Raw genomic sequence first — 24,727 nt, 5'->3', positions numbered from 1 at the left:
TTAAAAAAATTTCTTTAATTCAAATAGTTTCGATAGCGTCAACTTATGTTTTAAGTAAAGGTACACAAATATAAATATATCCTCTTATAAATTTCAATTTAATTTAAATTGGACTGTAATAACACTAAAAGTATATTTCATTTACGAAATTTATATTTATGTTTATTATAAGATTGATCATTGTAGTTATTTTTGTTTGTTTTATATCCATTACGTTCCTGAAATTACCAATATAATACATGAAATTTTGTTAATTTCTAATTTTAAATTATTATTTATATTATTATGAAAATTCTGAAAATTATAGTTATTTCTTATTAATCATAGAAATAATAATTATTTTCTTTCCTTACCGTCGACCACTCCATTTTTAATTGTTCTAACATTTTGGGCGTTAAAAGTCCTCGCGATATTAACGAACGACTTAGTGTAGATTTCCCTAAGATTTTTGTAAAATATGCAATATAAGTCATTTGTCAACAGCAGAAATTAGCATTTTTGATATTCAATAAATTACCCGTCTCAGCTGTTCCTTCCCGTTTCTCTATAAAATCTGTTTAACAAAGTCAAATATTATTACTTGATTTATTATTAAATAAGTAATATATACTGTTTTGTTAATTATACCTTCTTCCGGCAGCTGTGGCTTTCTGAACAATTGTGCAATTGTTCGAACTCCTTCTTCAATAATTTTGTCTAACTCGTGTTGCAAGTCCCTAACCGCAGGGCCATCAGGAAACAAATCCGGCATTCGATAACTACATAAATTACAAATAGTATCAAAACTTAAATTATTCAAGAAAAACTAAAATTATCACACAATTATTTACCTTAACCAAAGATAAATATCTAATACATCAAATACACCTTCCAAACGTACAAGATCAACAAGATTCATTGGTATTTTTGGGGGCCAATTAATTTGATGACTCAACCATTTAACTGTTACTGGATCATTTTTACTACATTGTCGGGCATACTACGAATAAAACAAAATATGCATGTAAACACGTTACTACAAGTAATGTACAAGTATCAAGAAATATATTTTTACTTTACCTTTAAAAGCATACTACACGTAAGTGGTACTTTTCTATTAACCGGTGCGCAACAAAACACGTATCTTGTTCGAAGAGGTAATGGTATATGTTGTATCATATCCGCAACAAATTTAAAATCACTCAAATTACAAATAAAATATAAAGAATCATCGAGCTCGCAAAGTGCGATGAAAATGTTCTGAAAGAAAACTTTTAATCGTACTCACAATCCCGCTAAGCTATAAATAAATATAGATAACTAAATATTACAATGAGATTTGATAACGCTGCATTTGGTAAATAATAAGCGTATAATTCAATCTGATCGGCGGTCGGATGAAGTCCAGCTCGTTCTATATCTTCCGGAGTTTTCTCTAATAAACTTTTTAATAAATTAAGATCTTCGGGTTTATAAGTTGTAACGTAACCCTACAATATAAATGATTAGTGTTTAATGACATAATTATTATAAATTCATTATTTAAGTTTAACTGCACATTACTGTTGACCACTTTGTTCCGTAACGTCCTGCACGACCTGCTATTTGTAATGCAGATGATACAGAGATCACATCAACTTCTATTTCTCCTTTCTCATTTATACTTGGCTGAGTAACGGAATAAAATATAATTCTCCTGATATGTCTGAAATAATATGTTTTTTTTTTTTTGTATTATATTATATGTTAAATCAGTGGTTCTAAAACTGGGTGCCGCGAAATTTGTTTGTAAACTTGAATTTTCTATATGTAAAAAGCCAAATATTAATAAATTTTCATATCTTTACTAACTGTAAAAAGCAAATAATAATAACAGGAGTTCCGTGAATTTTGTTTAATGATTTCAGTGTGTTGCCAGACAAAAAAGTTTGAGAACCACTGTGTTAAATAAACAAAGTTCTCCATTATAAACTTACAAATTTAAACCCATTCCTATTGCATTTGTGGCTACAAGTATCTTACAAGGATCATCAGGATCATTAAATCTCGCAGCTTGTGCAAGTTTTGTACCTGGTGGTAAACTACCATATATTACTGCAACTTGTTTTCCCATTTTTTCGATGGCATTCGAAACGACAAATATGTCATTTTTACTAAAACAAACTATACAATCTCCTTCTTGAACCTTATTTAAAGAATAAAGTGCTTTGTCTTCTACACGAAGTTCGGTCAACCGTTCGTATCGTTTCACTTCCAACTGCTCACCTATTGTTAGGCACATAGACTCTATCTGTATTATAATAAGGATACCATGTACGATTTACTTCAATTATTCTGTTATTATTTCAATATATAATTTGTAGAATAAGAGGAACATACTATAGGTATAGCAGCAGTTTCACCGCATAAATGTACTTCATCCGCAGCAACACCAAGAAAAGCTCTTGTCCATGCCCAACCTCTATTAGGATCACGTACCAACTGAATTTCATCAATTACAGCAACTTCATCTATAATAATTATTAAAAACATTTTAATAATGTTGCATTGAACAGTATCAGTTTAATTACTTCATTGTAATTAAATATACTTACAAGTATTTTGTACATTTACCATTTCTACGGAACACGATACGTGACTCGCAGGAGAATCTACATCCTTTGCATACTTGTGTTCTTCTCCTGTTATTAAATCACAAGGTGTACCCTAAAATTAGAAACGTTTAATGCGATAAGCATGCTTAAAAGATGATATCACGAATGATACTAACCATGCTGTTACACTTGTTAAAAACTTCAACAGCTAACAGTTTTAATGGTCCACAATAAACACCAGATGTGGCAGTCATAAAACGTTGTAAAGCATGATACGTTTTACCACTGTTCGTAGGTCCAGCATGAAATATAAGTTTTCTTTTCTTTGTCCTTGCTATAGGATACCTATTGTCAGTAATAAAAATGAACTAAAATTTAAACCAATTTGATGGGTAAATTTTATACAAATCTTGCATCGATATACCATTGAGGAGGATCTCGTAAGTCACTGATTTTTTTTAGTTCCTCTAGATAATCAATGTGTGGATACATTTGTTTAGTATGGCGTAAAAAATAAGGAAATAGATCCGTAATATGTCCAACTCCTTGAGTGAGATCACTTAAAATTACATGAATATCCGCAGGAAGTGATTCAGATTCTATACAGTGTTTCCGAAAATTTCCCATAGCTGTATTAAAAATGGTATCTGAAGAGAAGAAGAAAAGATTGAAGTACTGACAAGAAACAATTCATGAATGAATACTTTAATAAAAATAATATAAACCGTATTAATTACCATCCAATCCATATTGTGTGCTTAATTCTCTAATGGATTTCGTGTTTGCAAAAGTAGCTAAAATCTGTATAACATCACGTTTTTTTAACTGTCCAGCTAATTCAGCACCAACATTCATATCAATCTCTGATTTGACATCAACAGGTTTAAATAACGATGTAAAAGGTACATTTTTTTTGTCTTCCTTTTTTCTTAAACTTTGAGTACCAGATACTGTGCGACTTAATTGCCTGAAAATAATAAAATTTCATACATAAGTTGATGTAATTACATTGGAACAGTTTTTGGGTTACACGAATATATAAAATTATACAATTGAAGACCTTAACAATGATGATAACATTAAACTATTACGTCGCTTTAATTGATCTGTAACAAGTTGCATAATTGGTAACATTGTTGAAGCCGATTTTATTTATTTTCATATTCTACAGTTTATAGTACAAAAGACTAGAACCTCGTGTATCGACATTGAAAGGTTAGAGTAGGTGGCGACACTACCGTCGTTCATATACGATATACAACGCAAATTTATGCTAACGTAAGTTCAAGTCGCTACTATATTTTTCATTTTGCTTAACAATGGTACTATAGTAATTCGTTATTTATCTTCAAAAGTTATACATTTTTTTACATTTTCATAAAATTAGGAGACCAGAGTTCACTGTTAATAGAAATTGAGGAATCAGGTAATTTTTTTTACTTAGAATCTTAGATTATAGATCACGTCGAATTCGAATTAATTTTTACTTAAGTTGAAACGATAATCGTATAAATATGATCAGATAAAAAAGATTTTTTAACATTTCATCTTTTGGAATTTTTAATTTAATTAATAAATTCAACTTATGTTTAACTTTTCTATTGTTAATTGCTTTTAGTTGCTTAAATGTCGAAACCAATAAGAATTTGTTACTAAAAAATTAATTAATTTACTTTGCAATATGTAATGCTATCTTTTAATGCAATAATTAATATATAAGATTATGTTCTTATTTCTACTTCTTAAATTTCCAAATTTACAGCTTTTATATTTTCCTCTTTAATTTAGAGCAGCAGCATTTAAATACATTCTTATCCTAAGAATACATTTTTTGCTTTCTGGATTGAAATTTTTGCAAGGTCTAACTTTATTCCAACTGAAAGATTCGGCAAAATAATTGCGTACGTGCAAAATCGTAATTGTAACCTAACTAAAATTTCTTTCTAAATGTCTATCAAATGAAATATGACGAGGTTCACAATACCGAAAAACAGCTTCCGTTTACGTTTCTTACTTTCCAACGTATATTACGGGCGGATTAAAATAATATTCAATAATGTTATGAACAATGTATGTACAAAATTATTTAACTATATTTCAATTCGTAAAATTTATAGTGGTTCTTCTACATTCACAATATTTACATAACATATATTAACCGTTTCCTCTTTTATTTCTTTCTTCCAATCGCCTGTCATCTGCTAAAAAATGTAGATTTGAAAAGGTTAAATTCTTTGTAAAGGTAACTGCAAAATATTTTCAAGTACAAAGACATGAGTGAGTTGTAATCTAAAAAAATGCATTTCACATGCGTGAATAAGATGTTCGCGTTAAATTATGATATATTTTTATTTTTCAGATCATTCCATAGCGTGTTTCAAGACGAATGTAATAGCTTATAATACATACACCTCAATTAATAGGGATACCAGAAAGAAATGTTACTTTTTTTTTAACAAACTTTATCACAAATTTCTAAATACGATTAAAGACATCATCTTCGACGACTGAATTATTTGAATACCAAATAATTCGTCCGCAGTGGGTTAATAAAAAGTATATGCATCATAGTTTATTGAATTCGTCTCGAAACGTACTATCAGTTGATCTGAAAAAAATATATAGTTTCATTTCAAATCTTTAAATTTGCCTCTTGGCAGTATATTTCTTCAATCTTTTTGTATCATTGAAGAGATATATAAAATAAAATTGTTACAGATCGAATAAATTCAGAATGCAAAGCAAAACTGTGTCCGAACATTGGTACTCTACCATCGTCATCGATTCGCGCTTGTCTTGGCCCATCCTTAGCCCAAATATTTTTTCAATACATCCACGATGACACGAGGAAGTTAATCGACGTCCTAACGCCGCCCAAAGTATCGAAAGCATGTTTCTCGATTTCGTCTGAAGATGACTCGCGTGACACCGCCTACGTACCGCCGTCGGATAATCAAATTATCAAAGCATTTGTACATCAGAATATATTAGGTAATGATAGTAAACCCAAATTCGTTGTGCACGATTGTAATATCCATTGAAATCATTAGAACTAGGAGAAGAGATTCTGAAAAGTGTTGAGAAAGAAATTGAGAAGAACCTACGAGGAAGGATAGAGAAAGAATCCCATCAAAAGTTCTTCATGTACCAAGCGCGAAAAAGGCGGGAAGCCGAAGAGGACGCTCAACGACTACACGAAAAATACGAGAACTATTTGAGAAATGTACAAAAGGAATTACAAGAACAGATAGAAGTAATCTCTTTTCTTAATTCAAGTAGAATTCTGCAGAAAATCTTGAATAAGAGTACTTAGAGTATCAGGGCCGGCTCTGAGCCTAGGGAGACTAGGCGGCCACCTAGGGCCCCCATAAGACGATTTTGCGTCTAAGAATGCAAGAGTAATGTTTATCGTAAATGCAAATCTAAATTAGTTATACAAGCTTTAATGTTAATTTTATAAATTTTATTTGAGGTACTTTTCTTCATGTCATATATGCGAAGGGGCCCTTTTTTGGAGCTCGCTTCGGATCCCCGAAATCTCAGGGCCGGCCCTGTAGGGTATGACTTTTTTAAATAGTAATTCAAGATACGATTAATTCCAGTCATAGAATTCAACGAGATAAAAAGATTCGGTTTTTTTTTCTTCCAAGCTTTATCAGACGATTTGATGCGCAACTTAATCCTTCATGTGCAGTACGTTAAAAGAAATATCATTAATGATACATTATACAAAGATATCTAATTTCCCCGAAGGTATCTAATTTCCCGAAGATATCGAGTTTTATCGAGTTCCTTGATAAAATTGTATGATTTTCACACGGGAAATATTTTCTCTTCTCAGATAGAATGGGCAAACGTGACCGCTGCAAATGCCAAGAATCTCCAAAAAGCAGTTGTACAAGAACGGACGAAGGTGGTCCATGAAATGATGAAAAAGATGCGCATTGAAATATCTCACGTCGTCCAAACGTTGTACAAAGATTTTGAGGACTCTTTTCGTGCTCAAAGAGAAAATATCATTGCTGATTTCAATCAGATCATGAGGTTCCTATTTAATACATTCTCAAATTATTAATTTAGCCCACAATTACATTTTTCAAATGAACATTTTTCTACAGAGAGAAACATGTACAATTAAACAAGAACATGCATGAATTCGAGAAGAGATTGAATAAGGAATTGTACATTCAGAGGCATCAGCTTGAAATGCAAAATGCAGTTGAGATAATCTATCTTCTTTGTTTGGAACGGTTTCGAAGTGACAGGGATAAGCATGCCATACATAAATACTTCGAGGTAATTGAATCTTCTAACTTATACATACGCATTAGTCATTGATAAAAACGTATTGTTTCATTCGTAAAACAAACAGAGGCAAATCGACGATATCTACGAGTTGATCATTCGCTTGAAGAATATTGTAACTGTAATGAGGAAAGAAATCGTTGAGTGTCACGTGGAGAAGAAATTATTAGAAGAACAATTATGTCAGATTACCAAATACTTCCAGAAATTCATTGACTTTGTGTTCCATGCTGTACCGGGTCAGGCAGAATATTTATTGCCGTTAGAGTTGCAGCGATTAATTACTTCAGATAAAAATAAAGAAGAAAATAGTTGAGATGTGAAGTTCAGTTACATAAATTTAAATAAAACATAATATAGTAAATTTGGAATTTTATGTAATAGAGTTGAACAATGAAAGAACTTACCATTATAAATTTCTCTGAAACATTTTGTAGCAGAAATGCATCTTCCGTTAGCTCATATCTCCGTTACATTTATTTGGCGTTTTTTGGCACGGACGATACCATTCTGGGTCTTTAGTAAGACTCGATATTTTTGGATGATAAAATTGACGCATCATAACGGATCTTTTTCCAACTTTGCTCCCTGGAACGGGTGGATAATCTGTAAGGCGCCATCCATGTACCCAACTTGTGCAATCCGGATAGTAAAAACGGTCTTCGGGATGATCTTTTAATCTATAATTACCAGCAAACACATTAGTACACTGTACTGATTTGAAAAATATCTTTTTCAACGAAAAGAAGAGAGATCCTTTTGTTTAACTGTAAATCATTAAACAAACGTATTTTAACTTTTTATTTTCCTAACTATAATAATATTGAAGATACGACGTGTAATCTATTGTAATCTTCTCGTTTGACAAGAAATTGTTGTCACAAATTGCAAAACCTTTTACGAGTATAATTTTCAGCGGTGATAAAACTTGGAGCGCCTTCGTATAGAATGGCTTTTACTTCGGGGTCAATTGGTTTCATTATATCCATGTTGATAGAACCGTCAGGTTCCATCGGTCTCCAGTTGGGCAAGGGTTTTAAACGTATCTACGAAACAGAAAATGACATTTAACCTTTACTGTAATAGTTTGGATAACTTGTTACAGCATGCAATCTGATTTCATACAATATCCACGCTTTGTTTCTTGTCTGGCTCACGCGTAGGCGGTGTAGTAACTTCCTTTCCTAAACGGCTTAATAGTTTTTCTTGATTCTTCAGAAACCATCTGATTCGCGTTGATTCTTCTTTCTGTATCATTGCAGTAAGAAACGTTTGACAACGTGTATCGCATACTCCTCTACTCGACATGATTTCATTTCATTAAATTATACTTGGTAATGTAATATGGAATAGTAAACAAGGAAGTTAAATATAGACCCAGTGATTTGTATAAAAAGAATTTTTTCTTTACATGGTATATTTATGTAGTAAAATTGTATAGTATTCTGATGCTCTAATGTTTATTTATTAACAATTCCTTGCGTCAGTGCAGTAGGCAAAAAAAAAAAAAGTATTATCATATATTTTTCTACATAGTTTACAGAATCATTTTATTTACATAATTATTACATATAATATGTTCTGTTTTTATCGTGTATTAATCAATTTTTTTTTTTAAATACACTATCATTAACTTATACGATACCAGTGGGATCATTATATTACATACAAACTAATTAAACAACAAATTTTAGAGGCAGAGATTATTTTAGCGTGTATAATTAATTTTGGAAAATACATGATGATTTGTTTATTAATTTTTTAGATGAATAATCCGGAGGAATCAACCGATTGCTGTGATCTCCGCAAATGTAAATTTTGGATGTTGATAGAAACCGGATGGCTGATACTATCTTTTACCCTATGCAAGGTGAGTATTTATTTAAACACTTAAAAAAGAAAGAATATATAATGAAATTTTGCGCATTAAATAAATTTTGAGAAATTACATCACTCGTAAAATATATGATTATTAAGAAAATCATTTGAACACACTGCAGTTTATTTGGTACACTTGAATGTTATACATATAATATGTATATTCCTCTGTGTACAAATGTGCTATATTTTTTGTCAAAGTTTTACTAAAAATTTTTATGTATTTTAAAAAATAATACATATATATATATATATTTATCATTGCGACAAGTCTACCAAAAAATATTTGTAAAAAGTGTGTATATTTTTAGGTGCATAAAAATTAGTGACATGTTTTGTAGCGCCAAATAATGATATATCAGTAACAATGATTAATAATAAATAAATATGGCGTGAAATATGAGTTCTCACATGATATTACTCCCTCTTAAAGTCAACATCAAATGACTCAGTAATCACAGCCATAGGAAGCAATATTGTGGTACATCATAAAGTTTAGATGCAATGTTGTTTATATTACAAACTGACTAAGGAGCAATTCTTAATTTGTACTTGTATAATCAAGGCGAGCCGTACTTATCGAACAGTAACATTGCCATTTCTTTTCTTTCTTTCTATTCTGTCTCCTCATACTGTTATACATACGCATGTAAATATTAATTTATCTCCATTGTTCTAAAAATCAATTAATTTACATGATTGTAATTGGTCTAAGACAGTTAATGTAATAAAATTTTGTCTCCGTATTACTCTAAATTCTACTTTTTTTTATATATATATATAACACTTATCTAAGATTTCATTTCAAGACTGATAGATCTTGATAAACTTATATTTTGTCTAAACTTAGAACCTGCCTTACATTTAGTACAACTATTGAATAGTAATAAAAATTATTCGCTCTTCCTTTACCAAAACGTATGGGATTCTTTAATTACGAATTTTTAAATGTAACATTAGTTTTCAATTAAGCCGACTTAATTACACTATGCACATTTTATCATTAATCATTTTTTCCATGCATCCCACGGTTCTCTTTTTAATCTAAATACATATATGGTACAATCATTGAACATACTGTATAATTACTATTCAAGAGCAGGCTCTCAAATTTAATATGTTTCAAATTCTTATATATATTTTTTAAAATTATTGTAGTGGATTTTTTATGTTACCTCGTATGAACAGTACGATAGACAATAATATTTCTATCCATTATTTCACACTTGATAGCAATCACCTAACTAGTATCAATAAATGTATAGATCTTAAAATAATATTGCTAATTTTTAATTTCATTTTGTTTTTCTTTTTTAGAATGATACAGCAATAATTATTTTGTTCAATAAAATAAAATAACTTAGACAAATTTACAATACGTATAATATCAGAAAATATCAAAATGTTTATATAACTCACTGTTTTATCATTTGATACTACTGTCAGTTTGTAACGCTCTAATTTGTTAATAATGTTCGTAAATTATTATATATGATTGTTTTTAATATATATATATATAAAATGCAATTATATCATAAGTGACACATCTTCTTTCAAGCAGCCATGTATGAAGAAGTAATTAAAATTTTCCTTTCAATGAGCCTGCGCCCTGCACTTGACTCAAAAATGAATTTTTCAATCGTTGAATTGTAATACCCACTCGTTACGAGTTATTTATACACGTGTAATAATACCATTGTAACAGATGAATTAACGAAATATTATCGATAAACTCTTCAAATACGAAAACCGGATGCATCTTCATCCAACAGTTCTTCGGTGCAATTTAAATGGTACTATTAAAAAAAAATTCAAAAATACCTAACTTGTAGTCACATCGAGTAACTCCGAGGCTGGAGTATTTTTGTCAAGATATACTCGTACGTTTTGAATACGACTAGACCAGGAAGGAGTAGCTTGCATCTGACCTGTTCCACTTAAATCATTGTCGGCCTCTGGTCCACAATATCCGTCATCTTGCTTTTTATGGAGTACATATTTGAAAAATTCGTATCTAGATAAGTGATAAAAAAAGAACATATATAATCGTCATATTTAATTTTTTCTTTTTTACTTTATCTAAATTTATAAATCTGATAATGGTATATCTTTGTATGGCATCTAACAATTTCAAATATTATTTAATTATATACTTACGTTGACCAACAAATAGTAGTTGCCGGCATTTGATAAAGAACACGGGCATTCAAACCGCGGAAATAACCACGTATACCACCGTAGTTGTACACTTTTTTGACAGCGTCTATCATTCCCTGAGCATGTACACCACTTTGTGTATTTAGAAGTGTTTTACAAACATCTAAAGGTGTTGTGAATGCAGCAGCAACAGCTCCTGCTATTGCACCTATAATTTATATGTACAATACTGATTAGCGCAGTCCTTTTACATATAAATTAATTTTTAAATATAATTACCTAAATTAGTAACATAACTATACTTTATACAATATTATGTAGTACATTACCTTATACAAAATATACATACCAGATACCATATGTGCTAAAGGATTATAAGTGTGGTCTGGATTTGTGAAGCTTTGTGTAGTTTCATAAATAATAAAGTGAACCATTTGAAAAGGCACATTCATAGCCAATTGAGTTGTGTAGCTTCTATAGAATGCACGTATACCTTCAGTTTGGTATATATTCTTTATACACGATACAACATTTTGATAAGGAGAATTATACATTTGTAATCGCTGTTTGACCACTGGAATAAGATAATTTTATTCTTCATTGGATAAAATTCTAAAAATTATGAACGACATTTAGCTTGTGTTTTCCCCCAAAAAATTAGTGATTTGCATTTTTTTTTTTTAAATAATATATATATAATTTACCTGTACAAGGTGTTTCAGAAAGCTTTTACATCATGCACTTTGCAGATTCCTCATGTTAAAACACGTTGAAAATTTTTTACTATTTTACAATTTGCGACCTTGTTTTTAAAATACAGGTGATTAAAAATGAACTCGTTTAAGCTATACGCAATTAAATAAAAGGACGCCCTGAAAGTCGATAAATATTCAATTTTTAAACACTTAAATCTCGAAAACAAACGGAAAATAGTAAAATAGTAAAGGATTCTTTCTTTTGTCTTAGCATGAAACATCTGTAATTTTGCTGGAAGAAAATCTTTTTGAGACACCATGTGTATACGATACAACACATTTACAATGATTAAGTTGTGTTACTGATAAATTTGTAACCATATTACCTTCTGCTGGATTCATTACACCATCGTGAAGAAGGGTTGCCACGCAACCAGCTGTTCCATAAGCAACTAAATTCAATTCAGAATGCTCCCTTGAACTTAAGATTTTATTTTTAATAAATTCATAGCATGAAAAATACAATGCATGCGCAGGTCCAGCTCCTACCACCATTGCACTCATACCACGAACTGGTCTCAAAACGCCTTCTTGGCGTATCATACTACTTAAAACTGCTCTTACTCCGCCTCCTCCTGGGCCTGGTGTTAATGCTTGCATTCTAGTCTGAATATAAACAAAAAATTACATTAGCATAACATCATTTCTTTTCATACATAGATACAATTTTGGAATATTAAGAAATTTTTTAAGTATGACTTGCAATTATCTGAAGATATAATAATTTTTAAACAAAGCCTTTGTTTAATAACGCGTGACAACAGTTCTCAATCGCAATAATAAATGCAGTGATGTAAATGATAATGTGCTGCAAATGAGATTCAGAGTAGGTCATTGAACTTTAAAATTTCACTTTTACTGTGTCATTTGAATGTTATGTAATGTATTTACATGTACCATTATCTTTATGCTCTGTTAAAAATGCATTTTCAAACAATTAAATGTGAAAGTAAACACTAATATAGATTGTAGGTTGAAAAGAAAACCAAAAATAGAATCTACTGCAATAGAATCAAGAAATGTGTTATATAATGAATGTTTGAAACGCATGTTACTGCTTCATTATCTTACAAGTATTAACATTATCAGATATGCACTTTTTACATTAATGTCTTATATCTAAGATACAATCTAATTTTTCTTTCAGACATCACTTATTATTACAATTATTATTTTTATATTTAATTACAATTATAATTTATAGTGGTACATGTAGCAACATAAATTTATCAAGTGATCATAAAAATTATATTACGATAATTAAATAAATTTAAATTCAAAATCAATTAAAATATATAAATTAAATTCATATTTTAATTATTTAACTGATAAAATGAAAAAAAAAATGGGAATACTTCTAAGTTTCAGTTCATTGAAAACAATTAAGAAGATAGTACAAATTATTTATTTCTATTACACAGAGTTTGTTTCATTCATTGTTATCACTTACATAATTTTATTATTAACTAGCGATTGCCCGCGACTTCGCTCGCATTGCATGCGTATAAATAAACATAAATTTGTTTAATTTTGTGATTGATCGCCTCTCTCTTTGATTTTCACAATTAAAATCCGTATAATATATATGTGTAAATGTGTGAATTGCATAAACGGACTATAAAAAAGTTGCCTGATTTTTACAGTTTTTCTAAATTTACGTGAGAACTCTGAATATTTCCAGAATAAAAAGAAGTCTAAATTATTACTCTATAAATTCAGAATCTACCAATGAAAGTCTCGTCAAAATCGGTCCAGTCGTTTGGGAGATTAGCCTGTTTAAACAGATAGATAGACAAAAATTTTGCAAAAGCGTTTAGGTTTTAGCAAGTTGCAAAAAACCATATATGAGTTAAAAAAAAACATTATTTCGAAATCACAGACAGACACTTCAATTTTATTTATATGTATGTATAGATTATGTAAAAAACTAAATTTGTATTAGCAACAATGTTTGATGACATGGTAAATTTTTTTACACCTGTTATTATGTAGATAATAACTGAAAAAGTAAAAAATAGTAAACTATTATTACAAAACATTTTTGCTAAATCATTTGATGACTAATACGGTCGTTCGTGCATTCAGAGAATTAATACCTGGAAACAGTTATGAAATTATATTGCTTAAAACTGATTACACAATACTTTTATAAGTAATATAAGCGTAAAATAATTAATAATATGTCTACCAAGAATTCATTGTAATTATCATAAAAGTGTCAGTGTTCATTATTTATTTAAGATTACAACGATCGTGATATATAGAGATCGAATTTCCACGTTGCAACAAGGAAAGTGGCATAATTCTAAGAATTAATGAGAATTTGAATATCATGTTCCTTGTTATTCAAAGACCATGTGACTTACAATGTCACGGTTTTATATGTCATTGAATTATATTAAAATTTAACAAACTAAATATCGTGATACAACATTTGAGGTTATGTAAACTAGCATAGAAAAAATGTATTAGAAATAAAGTTATTACCTTAACACTGTCAAGTGGATACATCACGCAATGCTCCATAATTCCAGCAAATGCACCTGCTGTCATATGTACAGCCACAGAGGATGTAGGCAAACTTTCGTAAATTTCGGCATTCATATTTCTGAAGATACTCCAATACGAACTCCAGCTCAGGCCTTTAAACTACCGCAATTACTGTATGTACTCACGAAACGGACAACACGCTTTCAGTAGTGGCCCGATGCCGATTTAACGCCGATATAGCAGCGTTTGATTTAGAATCGACGAAATGTTCATTCAAAAGAAATTAAGGGAAACATTTGTTCGTTCGAAGTGACGGAACGTAATTGTACTCGCTGTCCGTGTTTAATGGAATCGTATTGAAATTGAAGAGACTGCTACTCCCGATTGAGAAATTTACAATGTATAATCCCCACCACGTATTCCGTCTCGCAAAGAAATTATTGTACCTGCTTATAAGTTCTCTTTGAAATGCAAGAATACATGGCATTTACGTCCGATTGTTTATTCGAATCGCTACGGTATCCGATATATACTGGCATTCTTCACAAATGGTTACTCATACTCATACATTGATCCGATGAGGTTAGGTGTGCGCGCACGTGTGACGCATGCGTCGTATTCAACCACGTGGTTCGTGCATGTAGTGTGCTACGCAGTAGTGAGCACCGACATGTATACATAGGCCTAATTATTGTATAAGATTTGTATGTGCATTGAGGTGGATGATAATGCACTCATTTTACGATGAAAGAGATATTTAATTTAATTTATATGGATTAACATGATAAGATGATTACCTTTCATACATTTATCTATAGATTTTCTTGTTCCTTTACGTGTATTAAGTTGCTATACTACAAACTTATTACACATTTTAATATTTTAATACTTTATTTTTCTAAGATCCCTACGCTTCTTTCTTTAACGATAAACAAATTAACCTAGAGAAAACGTTGTTACACGACAAAGGTAAATAACCAGCGGCATTGAAAAGTTGATTTACAGCATGTTGGTTTGAACTCCATTCTTCAGAGTATTCTAATACACTATTCTACAATATTCCGGACAATGCATATGTTGTATAAACGCGTATAAGATCGTATTACATGATAAACCCCTCACAAATTGTTCTATTTATAGAAAATACCATGATTACAAAGTAGCATCTGTATATTTTTAACATTGTATTTCATGAATTAGTTACTTTTTTCTAATACATAACAATTCAACTTATAACAGGCTGAATAATACACAAAGGTCTATCGTGGTATTGCATATGGATTTATGAAAACTCCGGTTAAATGGCAAGGTCGATTTATGCGTAAGGTTTCGCAAAAGTTTAAGGAAAAAATGTTTTAATAGATAATAATTATAACTAATTAATTATCTAATGACCGACTCGTACTATCCGATATTTCTGTAATTTTATAATTTTTACGCTCGGATATCGTAACACAAATATCATTGCGTATGCGATTACACGTGATTTCATTTTATCTTTATTATCTGTAACATTTGCTGGATAAAATAAAAATTAGTTTTCTTCACACTTTGAACTATTTTCAGTAAAAAGAATTCTGTTTGTAATATAACATATAATAATGTAATTAATGTTTTTCTGTATAATTATGTAAGGTAGAGGAAGGTTGTAATACAATATTTATGCACTGTTTAACATGTATACAAAAAATCGCTTTATTTTAAAGCAATCATAATAATAATAATGAGTTTTATAGTATATATAAATTTTTAATTACTATATTACATATGGCAATAAATATTTTAAAAAGTTGGAAAAAATATTCTACAATATTTTCACAGTAATAAAGTGTAATGTACTCCTGTTTTATATACATATTTATACAAACTTATACATGTACAGAATAAAGAACACGCTTATTAACAAATGTAACATCTTTGTAAAAATGTAATATTACAATTTTAAGTATTTAAGTAAAAAGTGACGTGATGTGCAATTATTATTATGGCAAAAATGAATGACTCCTCTGCATTGCAATTCACTTCTTACTATTGTTTCATTATATTTCAAAGAAACTTGTAGAAGCTATTGCTTATTTTCTTTTAACATCACAGAGTAATTGGTTTCAACATCCACCTTTCTCCTCAAATTTCATTTTAAAAGAAAACGTCAGTATAGCATTGTGTCAAGAAATAGAAATAATATTGTTAGTTCTAAGAAATTATTCATACACTATCATAATGTACAATAACTGTTCAAATATAATGATTTCTTGCAGGTTAATCTTATCAGGCTTATATTCTCACACATATTTTCCAGTAACTTGCTAGCTTTAGAAAAGAATAAGAATCAAGAGAGAATTAATAAAAATAAGAAAACATTCCTGTAGCTACATATACAATATAAAAACTTATTCTAAGATACGAGTAATGTAGTTAATTTAAATAATATCTCTCTAGTTTGTGATCCTATAAATATATTTCGTACCTTTCAGTATACTGTGTACAATATATTTTCATGAAAATTGCACAGTATTAATTGCAGACCAGTGTACTGTTTATAATTGGTTTTATACAAAAAGATTAATACAAGTAATGTGAAAAAATATTATCTTTCACTCTTCTTTTAATAAATAAGAACTACATAAATATGTAGTATTCAATGTAATTTTAAATGTAAATTAAAAATATATTATTCACAGAAATTTTATACATGCCCTTCTAAATATAAAATTTTACAATGGATTTTAATGAAATTTAATAACTGTACAATTTACTTTAATGTGTATATATATTTATCATTTTTCACATTTTTTTTAAAAGTTTCAAAGTACTGCAGTATGGTATTTTTGAAATAAGTATTTTTAAAAATCTTTTGCATTTATTTAAAAATATTTCTTAAGTGCGTATTTTTTAATACTGCATCGGATTCGATATTTCTACATAAACAACTATTGTTCAAGTTATATAATTTGACAATAATTGTTTAAAATAGTTAGAATTTTTTCATTAAGTGCAATGAAAATTTCCTTTCTAAAATTCATAATAAATGTAAAGAACGTCAACCCATTTAAATCTTTTTCAACTTTTCTAATACAATTATTTTAAATGGTTTTAAAGATATTAATTTGAACTTTTCTGCATATAATACAATTTAGAATAAGCTTTAAAGATACTATAATGTATGTAATAATTTACAGATTTTGTTTGGTCGCACTAGTATTTGTATTAATTAAAATTCAAAAATATTTGATCCAAGTAGAATGTAGAATGTGTTACTAGAATTAACAACCAGGATTCGTTTTTGTATTACATAAAGTAAAAGGTAATTTAACATCTGAAAGTACGAGCTACTAGCTATACCTGATTAGATCTCCTACTTCTGCGAGAAGAACTTGAAAATAATGGACGTGGTTTGTATAAGTCATCACTTGAGTAACGTTGACTGCTTCTATGCCGGCTGTAATTACATAACAAAGTAGTTATCACATGAATAGGAAAGAGATATTTATATCTCAAACAAACTATTTTAATATTAAAAGGAATACATATGTAAATTTAATTTTCTACATTGTGTATTGCTTTTATATTTTCAACCTGAAAATTTGATTTAAATAGGAAATTTAAATAAACAATTGTAACAAATATTATAAACTTAATAGTTTCAGTTTATTATGTATATATAGATATATCTCTTTATAAACATCAACAATTTGTCCTAAGGATCTTATGTACAAAGTCCTGAATCTTATAATTTCTTTTTACATTTGAAAGGTAAATTATTGTAAAAGCATTCATTAGAGAAATAATTATTCAACATACCCTTTGTCTTCTTTAATTAGATTTGATGATGGTATTTTTTCGCTAGTTGCAGACACGTCACTTTCTGGACTTAGAGGCATAACAAAATTTTCTCCATTTAAAAATCCCTGCGGAGCACATACATTTGACTGAAGCCTTTGCTTCTTTTGAACAACAAGTTTCCTTTTCTTTACATTATTTAACGCATCTTCGCCAGGCAAATTCAATGCTTTGTTATGACCATCATTATTATTATTTGAATTATTTAACAATATATCTGTTAACGGGCTAGACGAGTGTTTGCGTTTCGGTAAAGGTGGTGCCATTGTTTTTGGCATTGAAGATACAACTTGCCCTCCTAAACTTTCTATAATATCCTCTAAGGAACTATTCTTTACTAATTCCAGTGATTCTAGAAAACTAGAGAATTTTTCCGATTTTTCATTATCAGCTTTGAAATAACGACATTCCTCGTTATCATCAACTACCGTTGATGTAGACTCCACATCACAAGGTTCTTTCTTAATCCTCATTGTACAATCTGATTCATTTAAATTAGAAAAACTATTACTTTGAGCATCCTGAGAAACGTCATCCTCCTTACATTTTGATGTTGTTGGTATTTCTATATTCTTATCAATTTTTGTTAATTGTTCTGATATTTCATTTTTATTATGTTTATCACTACCAATGTCCAATGAGTCTGATTCTTCAGACTTTAATTTATCTTCTGATTTAAAAATGTTAATTTCTTGCTTTATTTCTTTATCAGAACATATTTTTTCAGTGTCATCTATTTCTTCTTCCTTTATTGTTCCTATTATCGTAGAAGACAATGACTCTTTATTTAGTAATTCTTCATTTCTTTTATCATCAGAAAGTGCTGTTTGTTGCGAAGATACATTTTCTAGTTTTTTATTGGGAAGCGCTTCACTCAAGGATTGCCTTATACACAATTCCATGTCTGATAATTTCAATTTTAAATCAGAGCGTGTTTCTAACAAATCTTTTGTACCTGCTTCTGTTTGTAACATCATAATTGATCTTTCTTCTAATGTCAAATCAGTTTGTTTCTCAGGGTATGGCTCATCATATTCATCATCTGCTACCTCTATTATTTGAACACGTTCTTCGTCCGGCATACTTTCAAAATTATCATTATTCATCGTATTTGATTGTGACGATTGTATTTTCTGTTGAAGTTTCTTTTCTAATTTTTTATGTTCTTTAAGTTTCTGTTTTTCTATTTGTTTCCTAATTTTCATTAGTTTCTTAGCTTCATGAAAATTTTTGGCAAATTTTGGTTTTTTCACTTTCACTTCTCCTAAAGTGCTGTTATCTTCTCCAAATAACGCTCGTTTCTTTAAAGGTAAGTTACCATCATTCAATTCTGGTTCCTGTTTAATATGTACTTCATAATTACTACTATCATCTGTTTTGTACTCCGTGTGTTCTGTTCCTTTGTCTAATTTATAATTCGATTGTTCTGGCGATAATTTTGATTCGCTTGTATATACTTCGTCGATACTGTCCGATATTTCGCTACCAGAATTACTCACATGGTTTGTTTCTTTGGAAAAAGTAGATGTATTAGACTTATTATTTGTAATGTTAGAACTTGCATTGCTAGCTTGTGAGCTTTTACTACTTGAACCATTTGAACCGTCTCTATCTGTAGAACGTCGATCATTAGAATTTCTTCTTAAACTTGAATGATCATCCTTTGACTTAGACTTTTTCTCTTCTTTCCGCTTTTTATCCTTTTCCTGTGCATCATTTTTAACTTCCTTTTTGCTATCTAACTTTTTGTTTTGCGCGTAATTTTTTGCATCTTTTTTACAATTTACTTTTTCACTATTTGGTTTAGTATCTTTTTTTACCTCAGATTTTTCAATTTTTTCATCCTTCTCATTTTTAATAATTTTCTTTATATCTTGTTTATCTAATTTTTCAGAATCTGATTTAGTACTAACGTGGTTTTTAGATTTTACATGATCTTTAGAACTACGTCTTTCGTCACGCTTATTTTTATCTTTATCCTTTGATTCACTCTTTTTCTCTTTCCCATCGATAACTTTTTCAGATGTTTTCGCTATTTTAATGTCGTGAGAACTTGAAGAATTTTTGGAAGAACTTTTATGATCTTTTTTATAAGATTTCTTATCTTTTGGAGAATCTTTTCTATCTTTATTTTCTTTATTTGATTTTGTTTCTTTGTTATCTTTATTTAATTTTTCTTTTTCTGTAAGTTCCTTCTTTTCTCTAAGTTCCCTAATTTTTTCTTTGTACAGATCTTTTAGATCCTTCCCTTCCTTATTAATATTATCTTTCTTGTCTGTTTCTTTTATCTTGTCTTCCTTTACTGTAGCACAATTATCTTTCTCTGTATCTTTAATCTTATCCGCATTCTCCTTGGGTTGATCACTTTTGTCTTTAGATTTGTTTTTATCATATTTATCATATTTTGAGCTACTGTGGCTTCTATGCTTTTTGCTGCTACTCTTATCTTTATGATGTTTTTCATCTTTTATGTGATTTTTATCTTTGGGTTTTGATTTAGATTCACTATCCTTATTTTTATCTTTGTTATTTTTATGTTCATATTTGTCTTTTATACTACTATCCGTTGCATCACGCGAGTTTTCTTTAGACGATAAATTGTTTTTATTATTTTTAGAATCTTTAATATCTTGCGCATCTTTATTTTTATTTAATTCAAAAATATTTTTGTTACTTTTACTTTTACTGGATTCATATTCTCTGACAGCTTTAAAATTGTCTTTAATATTTCTAACATCACATTTATCTTTATTGACTTCATCTTTTAACGAATCATTAATTGGTGTCGATGCATGATTCGAAGATCCGAAATCTGTTACAATAGATAATCGAGAATCAGAAGAAACTTTGCTTAACTGCGAATCTTGATTACTGTAATCAAAATTATCCCTCGATAATTCGTTACAAAAATCAGGACTTCTTGATCTATGGCTAGTTAATTCTGATATTCCTGATAAATGTGAATCATTGGAGATATTGGATTCATTTAAATTCATAATATCAATTGGTTCAAAAGTAGGACTATCCTCTTCATCATCTTCTGTTTTATCATCTGATTTTCCAGACGTATTTAAATTTAAATTACTACCAGTCTTATTAAAAGTTTTATCGTTTTCATCTAATACTTTTTCTTCCGAAAAAATTTGCCCGTTTTCCGAGATGTTATCCTTAGATTTTTCATTGAAAACATCTTCCTCCTGTGATTTTTGTTCATTAAATAATTTGTCATCTTTTCTCGTATCTAAATTCTCTATCGCGTCCACAGATTCCAAAGATACATCTTTTAAACTATTTTTGTCAGACTCTGGTGAAACAGGATCTAAATCCTTAGGTAATAAATCTTTAAGGCCACAAGCACCATTTTTTTCTTTTGCCTTAGGTCTTTCTATACCTAAAAACTTGTATACTACATCTTCAATTTGAGGCATGAAGACAGAATATACTTTTGGATTTACAACTTGATCCACTATACGTTCTACACCAGCGTCCAAATAAGGAGCTTCGTGTATATGTTTTCGCAAGGTTTCCCTCAACTGATTTTTGTTTAAATCTGGTTTCCATGGCTGCTTGCTAAGGAAAGAATTCACGGATCCTTCGACTCTTGTACGTAAATTTTGATATGCTGGCTGTAATTATAATACAATGTGATGTGATACAAATTATTAGAATATAGTGTAATATAATGTAATAATATTGTACATCATTTTGTATAATATAATCAACGTCCCTTTTTAATGCGTAAATATATCACTTATACAAATATGGCATTTAAAAAACAAATAAATGTAATTGCACAAATAATTACATTAGAAAGTATTAAGAATATTATTTTAAGTAATTTATACACACTTCAGAGTTTTTCATGTTAAATTAACTGTTAAAACACATATTGCGTACCTTTGTATCAACATCAGCGATACATTCTTTACGAAACTGATCAAAGATTCCTTGAGATTTAACTTCTCCTACAATGTGATCCACTAACCGTGGATCACCTGCTAATAGTGTGTTCGATAAGCCCAATTCCATGCTAAACGAAATGTTTAAAATGATAATTATTCACTTGAATATTAAATAATTACTCATCTTCACCGACAAAGTCATTCCGTGAAACAGTACGCAGCCATACTCTGTGGCTGCTCTGTGGCTTTATGTCTAGGTTAAATGTACTGAAATACCAATGATAGTTAGAAATACCAATGCAACAGACAAAATTCCCTTAAAGATGTTGCTTCAAGGCGCTTTACAATACAAAGTTTCGATCGCAACTGTTACGGTTTTACTGCATTCACAGATGCATCTATAAAATTTGTATCTTATAGATATTGATTTTATAGACATTTTTAAGATGGCAACTTATACGATGTCAAATGCAACCTGTATTTGATTCTGTTCTATTTCTGTAAAATTACATACTTATTATTTTTTCTTACTGTATGTAGAATTTTATTGCTATATAGTTATGAAGAGAGTAATCCTTTTTGTAAATGGAACTGATGTAAATGGCAAGGTGACTGTAGTTTTATTTATAATAAATTATAAATAATATATTCTATGGCTTATCTTATTCATATTAATCTTATTTAATTTTCTCTGATTTATATTTTCAACGTCTTTTATATCAATTTTTAATCTTCTTAGGCATTTATGGTGACTCACTCGTTAGATGAATTATTAATATCTGCCAGTGCAAAGTTTGAAATAATTGCTAAGAGAATATTCACTCCTCAAGGTGGAGAAATTGATGATATTAAGTTAATCCGGTAAAGTATATAATTTGCTAATAAGTTTGTGACAGGCTTCATAAGCTTAATAAGGGTATAAGTGTAATTGAAAATAAATGTCTTTTTAGAGACGACGATGTCTTATATGTTTCAAGAGGAGAAGATTTTATTGCAAAGGATAAGATTTGTACACAAGGTCAATTGAATATACACCCAGAATGGATTACATTAAATGTTGGAGGAAAATATTTTACTACAACTAGGGATACTTTAACAAAAAAGGAACCAATGAGCATGTTGGCCAGGTAAACATAATTTGTTTATCTAATTTTTAAGTTGAAAACATTTCTGTACGTATGTATAACATATATAATATGTTCAATGTATAAAATATTTACAGAATGTTTATTGACACTGCATGTAATGAACAAAGAATGGTACCTAGTAGACAGGATCAAAATGGAGCATTCTTAATCGACAGAAGTCCAACATATTTTGAGCCATTACTAAATTATTTAAGATACGGAGAAATAATACTTGACGCCAATGTGAATGTAAAAGGTGTATTTTTTGCTATGTTTAAATTTAATTTAATGACCTATAATTTCTTCATTGAGTTCTTAAAGTACATTTAATGGTACAGTTTTATTAAAGTTGATGTAACAAATATTTTTTAGGAGTCTTGGCAGAAGCGCGTTTTTATGAGATCGAAAGTGCCATTAAAAAATTGCATGTAATACTTCATAATGACGATTTTGAAAAAAGTGATTCCGAGCGTTTAACTCGCAGAGATGTACTTAAAGCAATTATGTCAACACCAACTACTTCAGAACTTAGATTTCAAGGTGCTGTTTTCTATGGTGCTGATCTATCAAAATTAGATCTTAGGAATATTAATTTTAAGGTAACTAAAATTATTTCAATATTGAAGTTGGCAGTAAATAATACATTGAACTTTGTGATATAAATTTTTGCAGTATGCAAATTTACGTGGCTGTAATATAGAGGGTGCAAATTTATCAGGTTGCTGCTTTGAACGAGCAGATTTGTCTGATGCAAATCTGCAAGGTGCTCAGTTAGTTTGTGTTAAAATGCAGTGTGCAAATCTTGCTGCTGCCAACCTTCAGTCCTGTAATTTTGAAGATCCCGGTGGTTTACCCGCTAATATGGAGAGTGTGAACCTTAAAGGTGCTAATCTAGAAGGCAGTAACATGGCTGCCGTAAATCTTAGGGTAGCAACATTAAAAAATGCGATTCTAAGAAACTGTAATCTTAGATCGGCAGTACTGGCTGGTGCGGATTTAGAGGTAACATTTTATTAATTTAATTCATTTTATAAAACCTTATTAAACTAATAAATTGTTCATATGTGTTTCAGTGTTGCGACTTGTCAGGATCGGACTTAGAAGATGCCAATTTACGCGGTGCGAACTTAAAAGATGCTGTTTTTGAACTGATGTTAACGCCATTACATATGTCTCAAACGATACGATAGGTTATTTCAGCTTCTGTGATTTAGATATTTATTTAATGTATGGGTTAAGAATTTTAGTGATATTGTTTGAACGTACTATTTTTCAAGTATCAGCAGCTTGCGTAATTTATCAGTTGTCAACAATGATATTTGACTATTATTGTTATATTTACAGAAATTAACAACTATATTATATGAATGATTTATCGTGAAACGATAAAAAAACGATGTAAAATATATTTTTTTCATATGCGACGAATTTGTAAGTTTAATATATTTATGTGTGTGATAATATATACAGAAATGTCTAAATATTTTCTTTTTTTGTATATAACATGACTATTTAGGATCTCACAGTTTATATATGTAAGACTGTAAATTGAACGAATGTACAATAATTGTATACATTATTATACAGTAACAAAATTTCAAGGCAAGCTTTATTTTAAAATTATTTACTGGATACAAATCGGCATTATTGTAAACAAAAATTTCAAGCTAACCTTAAATTATAGCATTTAGCTCTATATT

At 29.6% G+C, this 24,727-nt stretch overlaps 4 protein-coding genes across 13 annotated transcripts; 1 reads left to right on the top strand and 3 right to left on the bottom strand.

Annotated features, from left to right (window-relative positions):
* Nucleotides 1-14: 14 nt before the first annotated feature.
* Nucleotides 15-7,456, bottom strand: Suv3 (Suv3 RNA helicase). Of its 4 annotated transcripts, none has more exons than XM_034332187.2 (15): nucleotides 3,634-3,814; nucleotides 3,311-3,540; nucleotides 2,998-3,220; nucleotides 2,750-2,918; nucleotides 2,574-2,685; nucleotides 2,359-2,489; nucleotides 1,956-2,269; nucleotides 1,543-1,684; nucleotides 1,311-1,469; nucleotides 1,060-1,239; nucleotides 831-979; nucleotides 628-758; nucleotides 518-553; nucleotides 354-439; nucleotides 15-218 (listed from the first exon to the last, which is right to left on the bottom strand). In XM_034332187.2, exons 1-15 carry the CDS (start codon nucleotides 3,705-3,707, stop codon nucleotides 138-140), a joined length of 2,217 nt encoding a protein of 738 aa, XP_034188078.1. In that variant the 5' UTR covers nucleotides 3,708-3,814; the 3' UTR covers nucleotides 15-137. The 4 variants fall into 4 exon arrangements, with proteins under 4 accessions (XP_034188078.1, XP_034188080.1, XP_034188079.1 ...); XM_034332189.2 differs by lacking the exon at nucleotides 3,634-3,814 and adding an exon at nucleotides 7,286-7,456 and having other exon boundaries at nucleotides 16-218; XM_034332188.2 differs by lacking the exon at nucleotides 3,634-3,814 and adding an exon at nucleotides 4,558-4,580 and having other exon boundaries at nucleotides 16-218.
* On the top strand, nucleotides 3,900-24,483 carry LOC117607925 (uncharacterized). Of its 2 annotated transcripts, none has more exons than XM_034332195.2 (12): nucleotides 3,900-3,999; nucleotides 5,292-5,564; nucleotides 5,624-5,826; nucleotides 6,415-6,617; nucleotides 6,692-6,869; nucleotides 8,644-8,748; nucleotides 22,640-22,761; nucleotides 22,851-23,027; nucleotides 23,123-23,283; nucleotides 23,400-23,626; nucleotides 23,700-24,029; nucleotides 24,101-24,483. In XM_034332195.2, the coding sequence occupies exons 3-12, from the start codon at nucleotides 5,716-5,718 to the stop codon at nucleotides 24,215-24,217; spliced, it is 1,731 nt and encodes a 576-aa protein (XP_034188086.1). In that variant the 5' UTR covers nucleotides 3,900-3,999; nucleotides 5,292-5,564; nucleotides 5,624-5,715; the 3' UTR covers nucleotides 24,218-24,483. The 2 variants fall into 2 exon arrangements, with proteins under 2 accessions (XP_034188086.1, XP_034188084.1); XM_034332193.2 differs by lacking the exon at nucleotides 3,900-3,999 and adding an exon at nucleotides 4,699-4,850.
* Nucleotides 7,425-15,756, bottom strand: LOC117607927 (mitoferrin-1). 6 transcript variants are annotated; one of them, XR_004582254.2, is made up of 7 exons: nucleotides 14,156-15,750; nucleotides 11,995-12,274; nucleotides 11,263-11,487; nucleotides 10,914-11,121; nucleotides 10,578-10,770; nucleotides 7,692-8,126; nucleotides 7,425-7,558 (listed from the first exon to the last, which is right to left on the bottom strand). XR_004582254.2 is itself a non-coding variant. In XM_034332198.2 (6 exons), the coding sequence occupies exons 1-5, from the start codon at nucleotides 14,270-14,272 to the stop codon at nucleotides 10,578-10,580; spliced, it is 1,023 nt and encodes a 340-aa protein (XP_034188089.1). In that variant the 5' UTR covers nucleotides 14,273-15,750; the 3' UTR covers nucleotides 7,426-8,126. The 6 variants fall into 6 exon arrangements, 5 of the variants coding, with proteins under 5 accessions (XP_034188089.1, XP_034188090.1, XP_034188088.1 ...); XM_034332198.2 differs by having other exon boundaries at nucleotides 7,426-8,126; XM_034332199.2 differs by lacking the exons at nucleotides 7,425-7,558; nucleotides 7,692-8,126 and adding an exon at nucleotides 10,272-10,552 and having other exon boundaries at nucleotides 10,641-10,770; nucleotides 14,156-15,756.
* On the bottom strand, nucleotides 17,079-22,251 carry LOC117607923 (uncharacterized). Its single transcript, XM_034332186.2, has 3 exons — nucleotides 21,896-22,251; nucleotides 17,960-21,624; nucleotides 17,079-17,597 (listed from the first exon to the last, which is right to left on the bottom strand). Exons 1-3 carry the CDS (start codon nucleotides 22,025-22,027, stop codon nucleotides 17,495-17,497), a joined length of 3,900 nt encoding a protein of 1,299 aa, XP_034188077.2. The 5' UTR covers nucleotides 22,028-22,251; the 3' UTR covers nucleotides 17,079-17,494.
* Nucleotides 24,484-24,727: the final 244 nt, after the last annotated feature.

This window comes from Osmia lignaria, chromosome 5 (genome assembly GCF_051020975.1).
Source record: "Osmia lignaria lignaria isolate PbOS001 chromosome 5, iyOsmLign1, whole genome shotgun sequence".
NCBI classification, from domain to species: Eukaryota; Metazoa; Arthropoda; class Insecta; order Hymenoptera; family Megachilidae; genus Osmia; species Osmia lignaria.
Note: the sequence above shows the minus strand (reverse complement) of the source record. Positions and strands in the feature narration are given on the sequence as shown.

Coding starts and splice junctions, on each gene's coding strand:
- LOC117607923 (XM_034332186.2), bottom strand. CDS start 22,027: ATGGAATTGGGCTTATCGAACACACTATTAGCAGGTGATCCACGGTTA. Junction 21,625..21,895: donor TCGCTGATGTTGATACAAAG/GTACGCAATATG, acceptor TTATAATTACAG/CCAGCATATCAAAATTTACG. Junction 17,598..17,959: donor CTAATTAAAGAAGACAAAGG/GTATGTTGAATA, acceptor ATGTAATTACAG/CCGGCATAGAAGCAGTCAAC.
- LOC117607927 (XM_034332198.2), bottom strand. CDS start 14,272: ATGAATGCCGAAATTTACGAAAGTTTGCCTACATCCTCTGTGGCTGTA. Junction 11,488..11,994: donor TGTAATGAATCCAGCAGAAG/GTAATATGGTTA, acceptor ATCTTATTCCAG/TGGTCAAACAGCGATTACAA. Junction 10,771..10,913: donor ACTACTATTTGTTGGTCAAC/GTAAGTATATAA, acceptor TCACTTATCTAG/ATACGAATTTTTCAAATATG.
- LOC117607925 (XM_034332193.2), top strand. Junction 5,565..5,623: donor TGTACATCAGAATATATTAG/GTAATGATAGTA, acceptor TGAAATCATTAG/AACTAGGAGAAGAGATTCTG. Junction 23,284..23,399: donor CGCCAATGTGAATGTAAAAG/GTGTATTTTTTG, acceptor AATATTTTTTAG/GAGTCTTGGCAGAAGCGCGT.
- Suv3 (XM_034332187.2), bottom strand. CDS start 3,707: ATGTTACCAATTATGCAACTTGTTACAGATCAATTAAAGCGACGTAAT. Junction 2,919..2,997: donor TTACGAGATCCTCCTCAATG/GTATATCGATGC, acceptor TACTGACAATAG/GTATCCTATAGCAAGGACAA. Junction 2,490..2,573: donor GGTAAATGTACAAAATACTT/GTAAGTATATTT, acceptor TAATTATTATAG/ATGAAGTTGCTGTAATTGAT.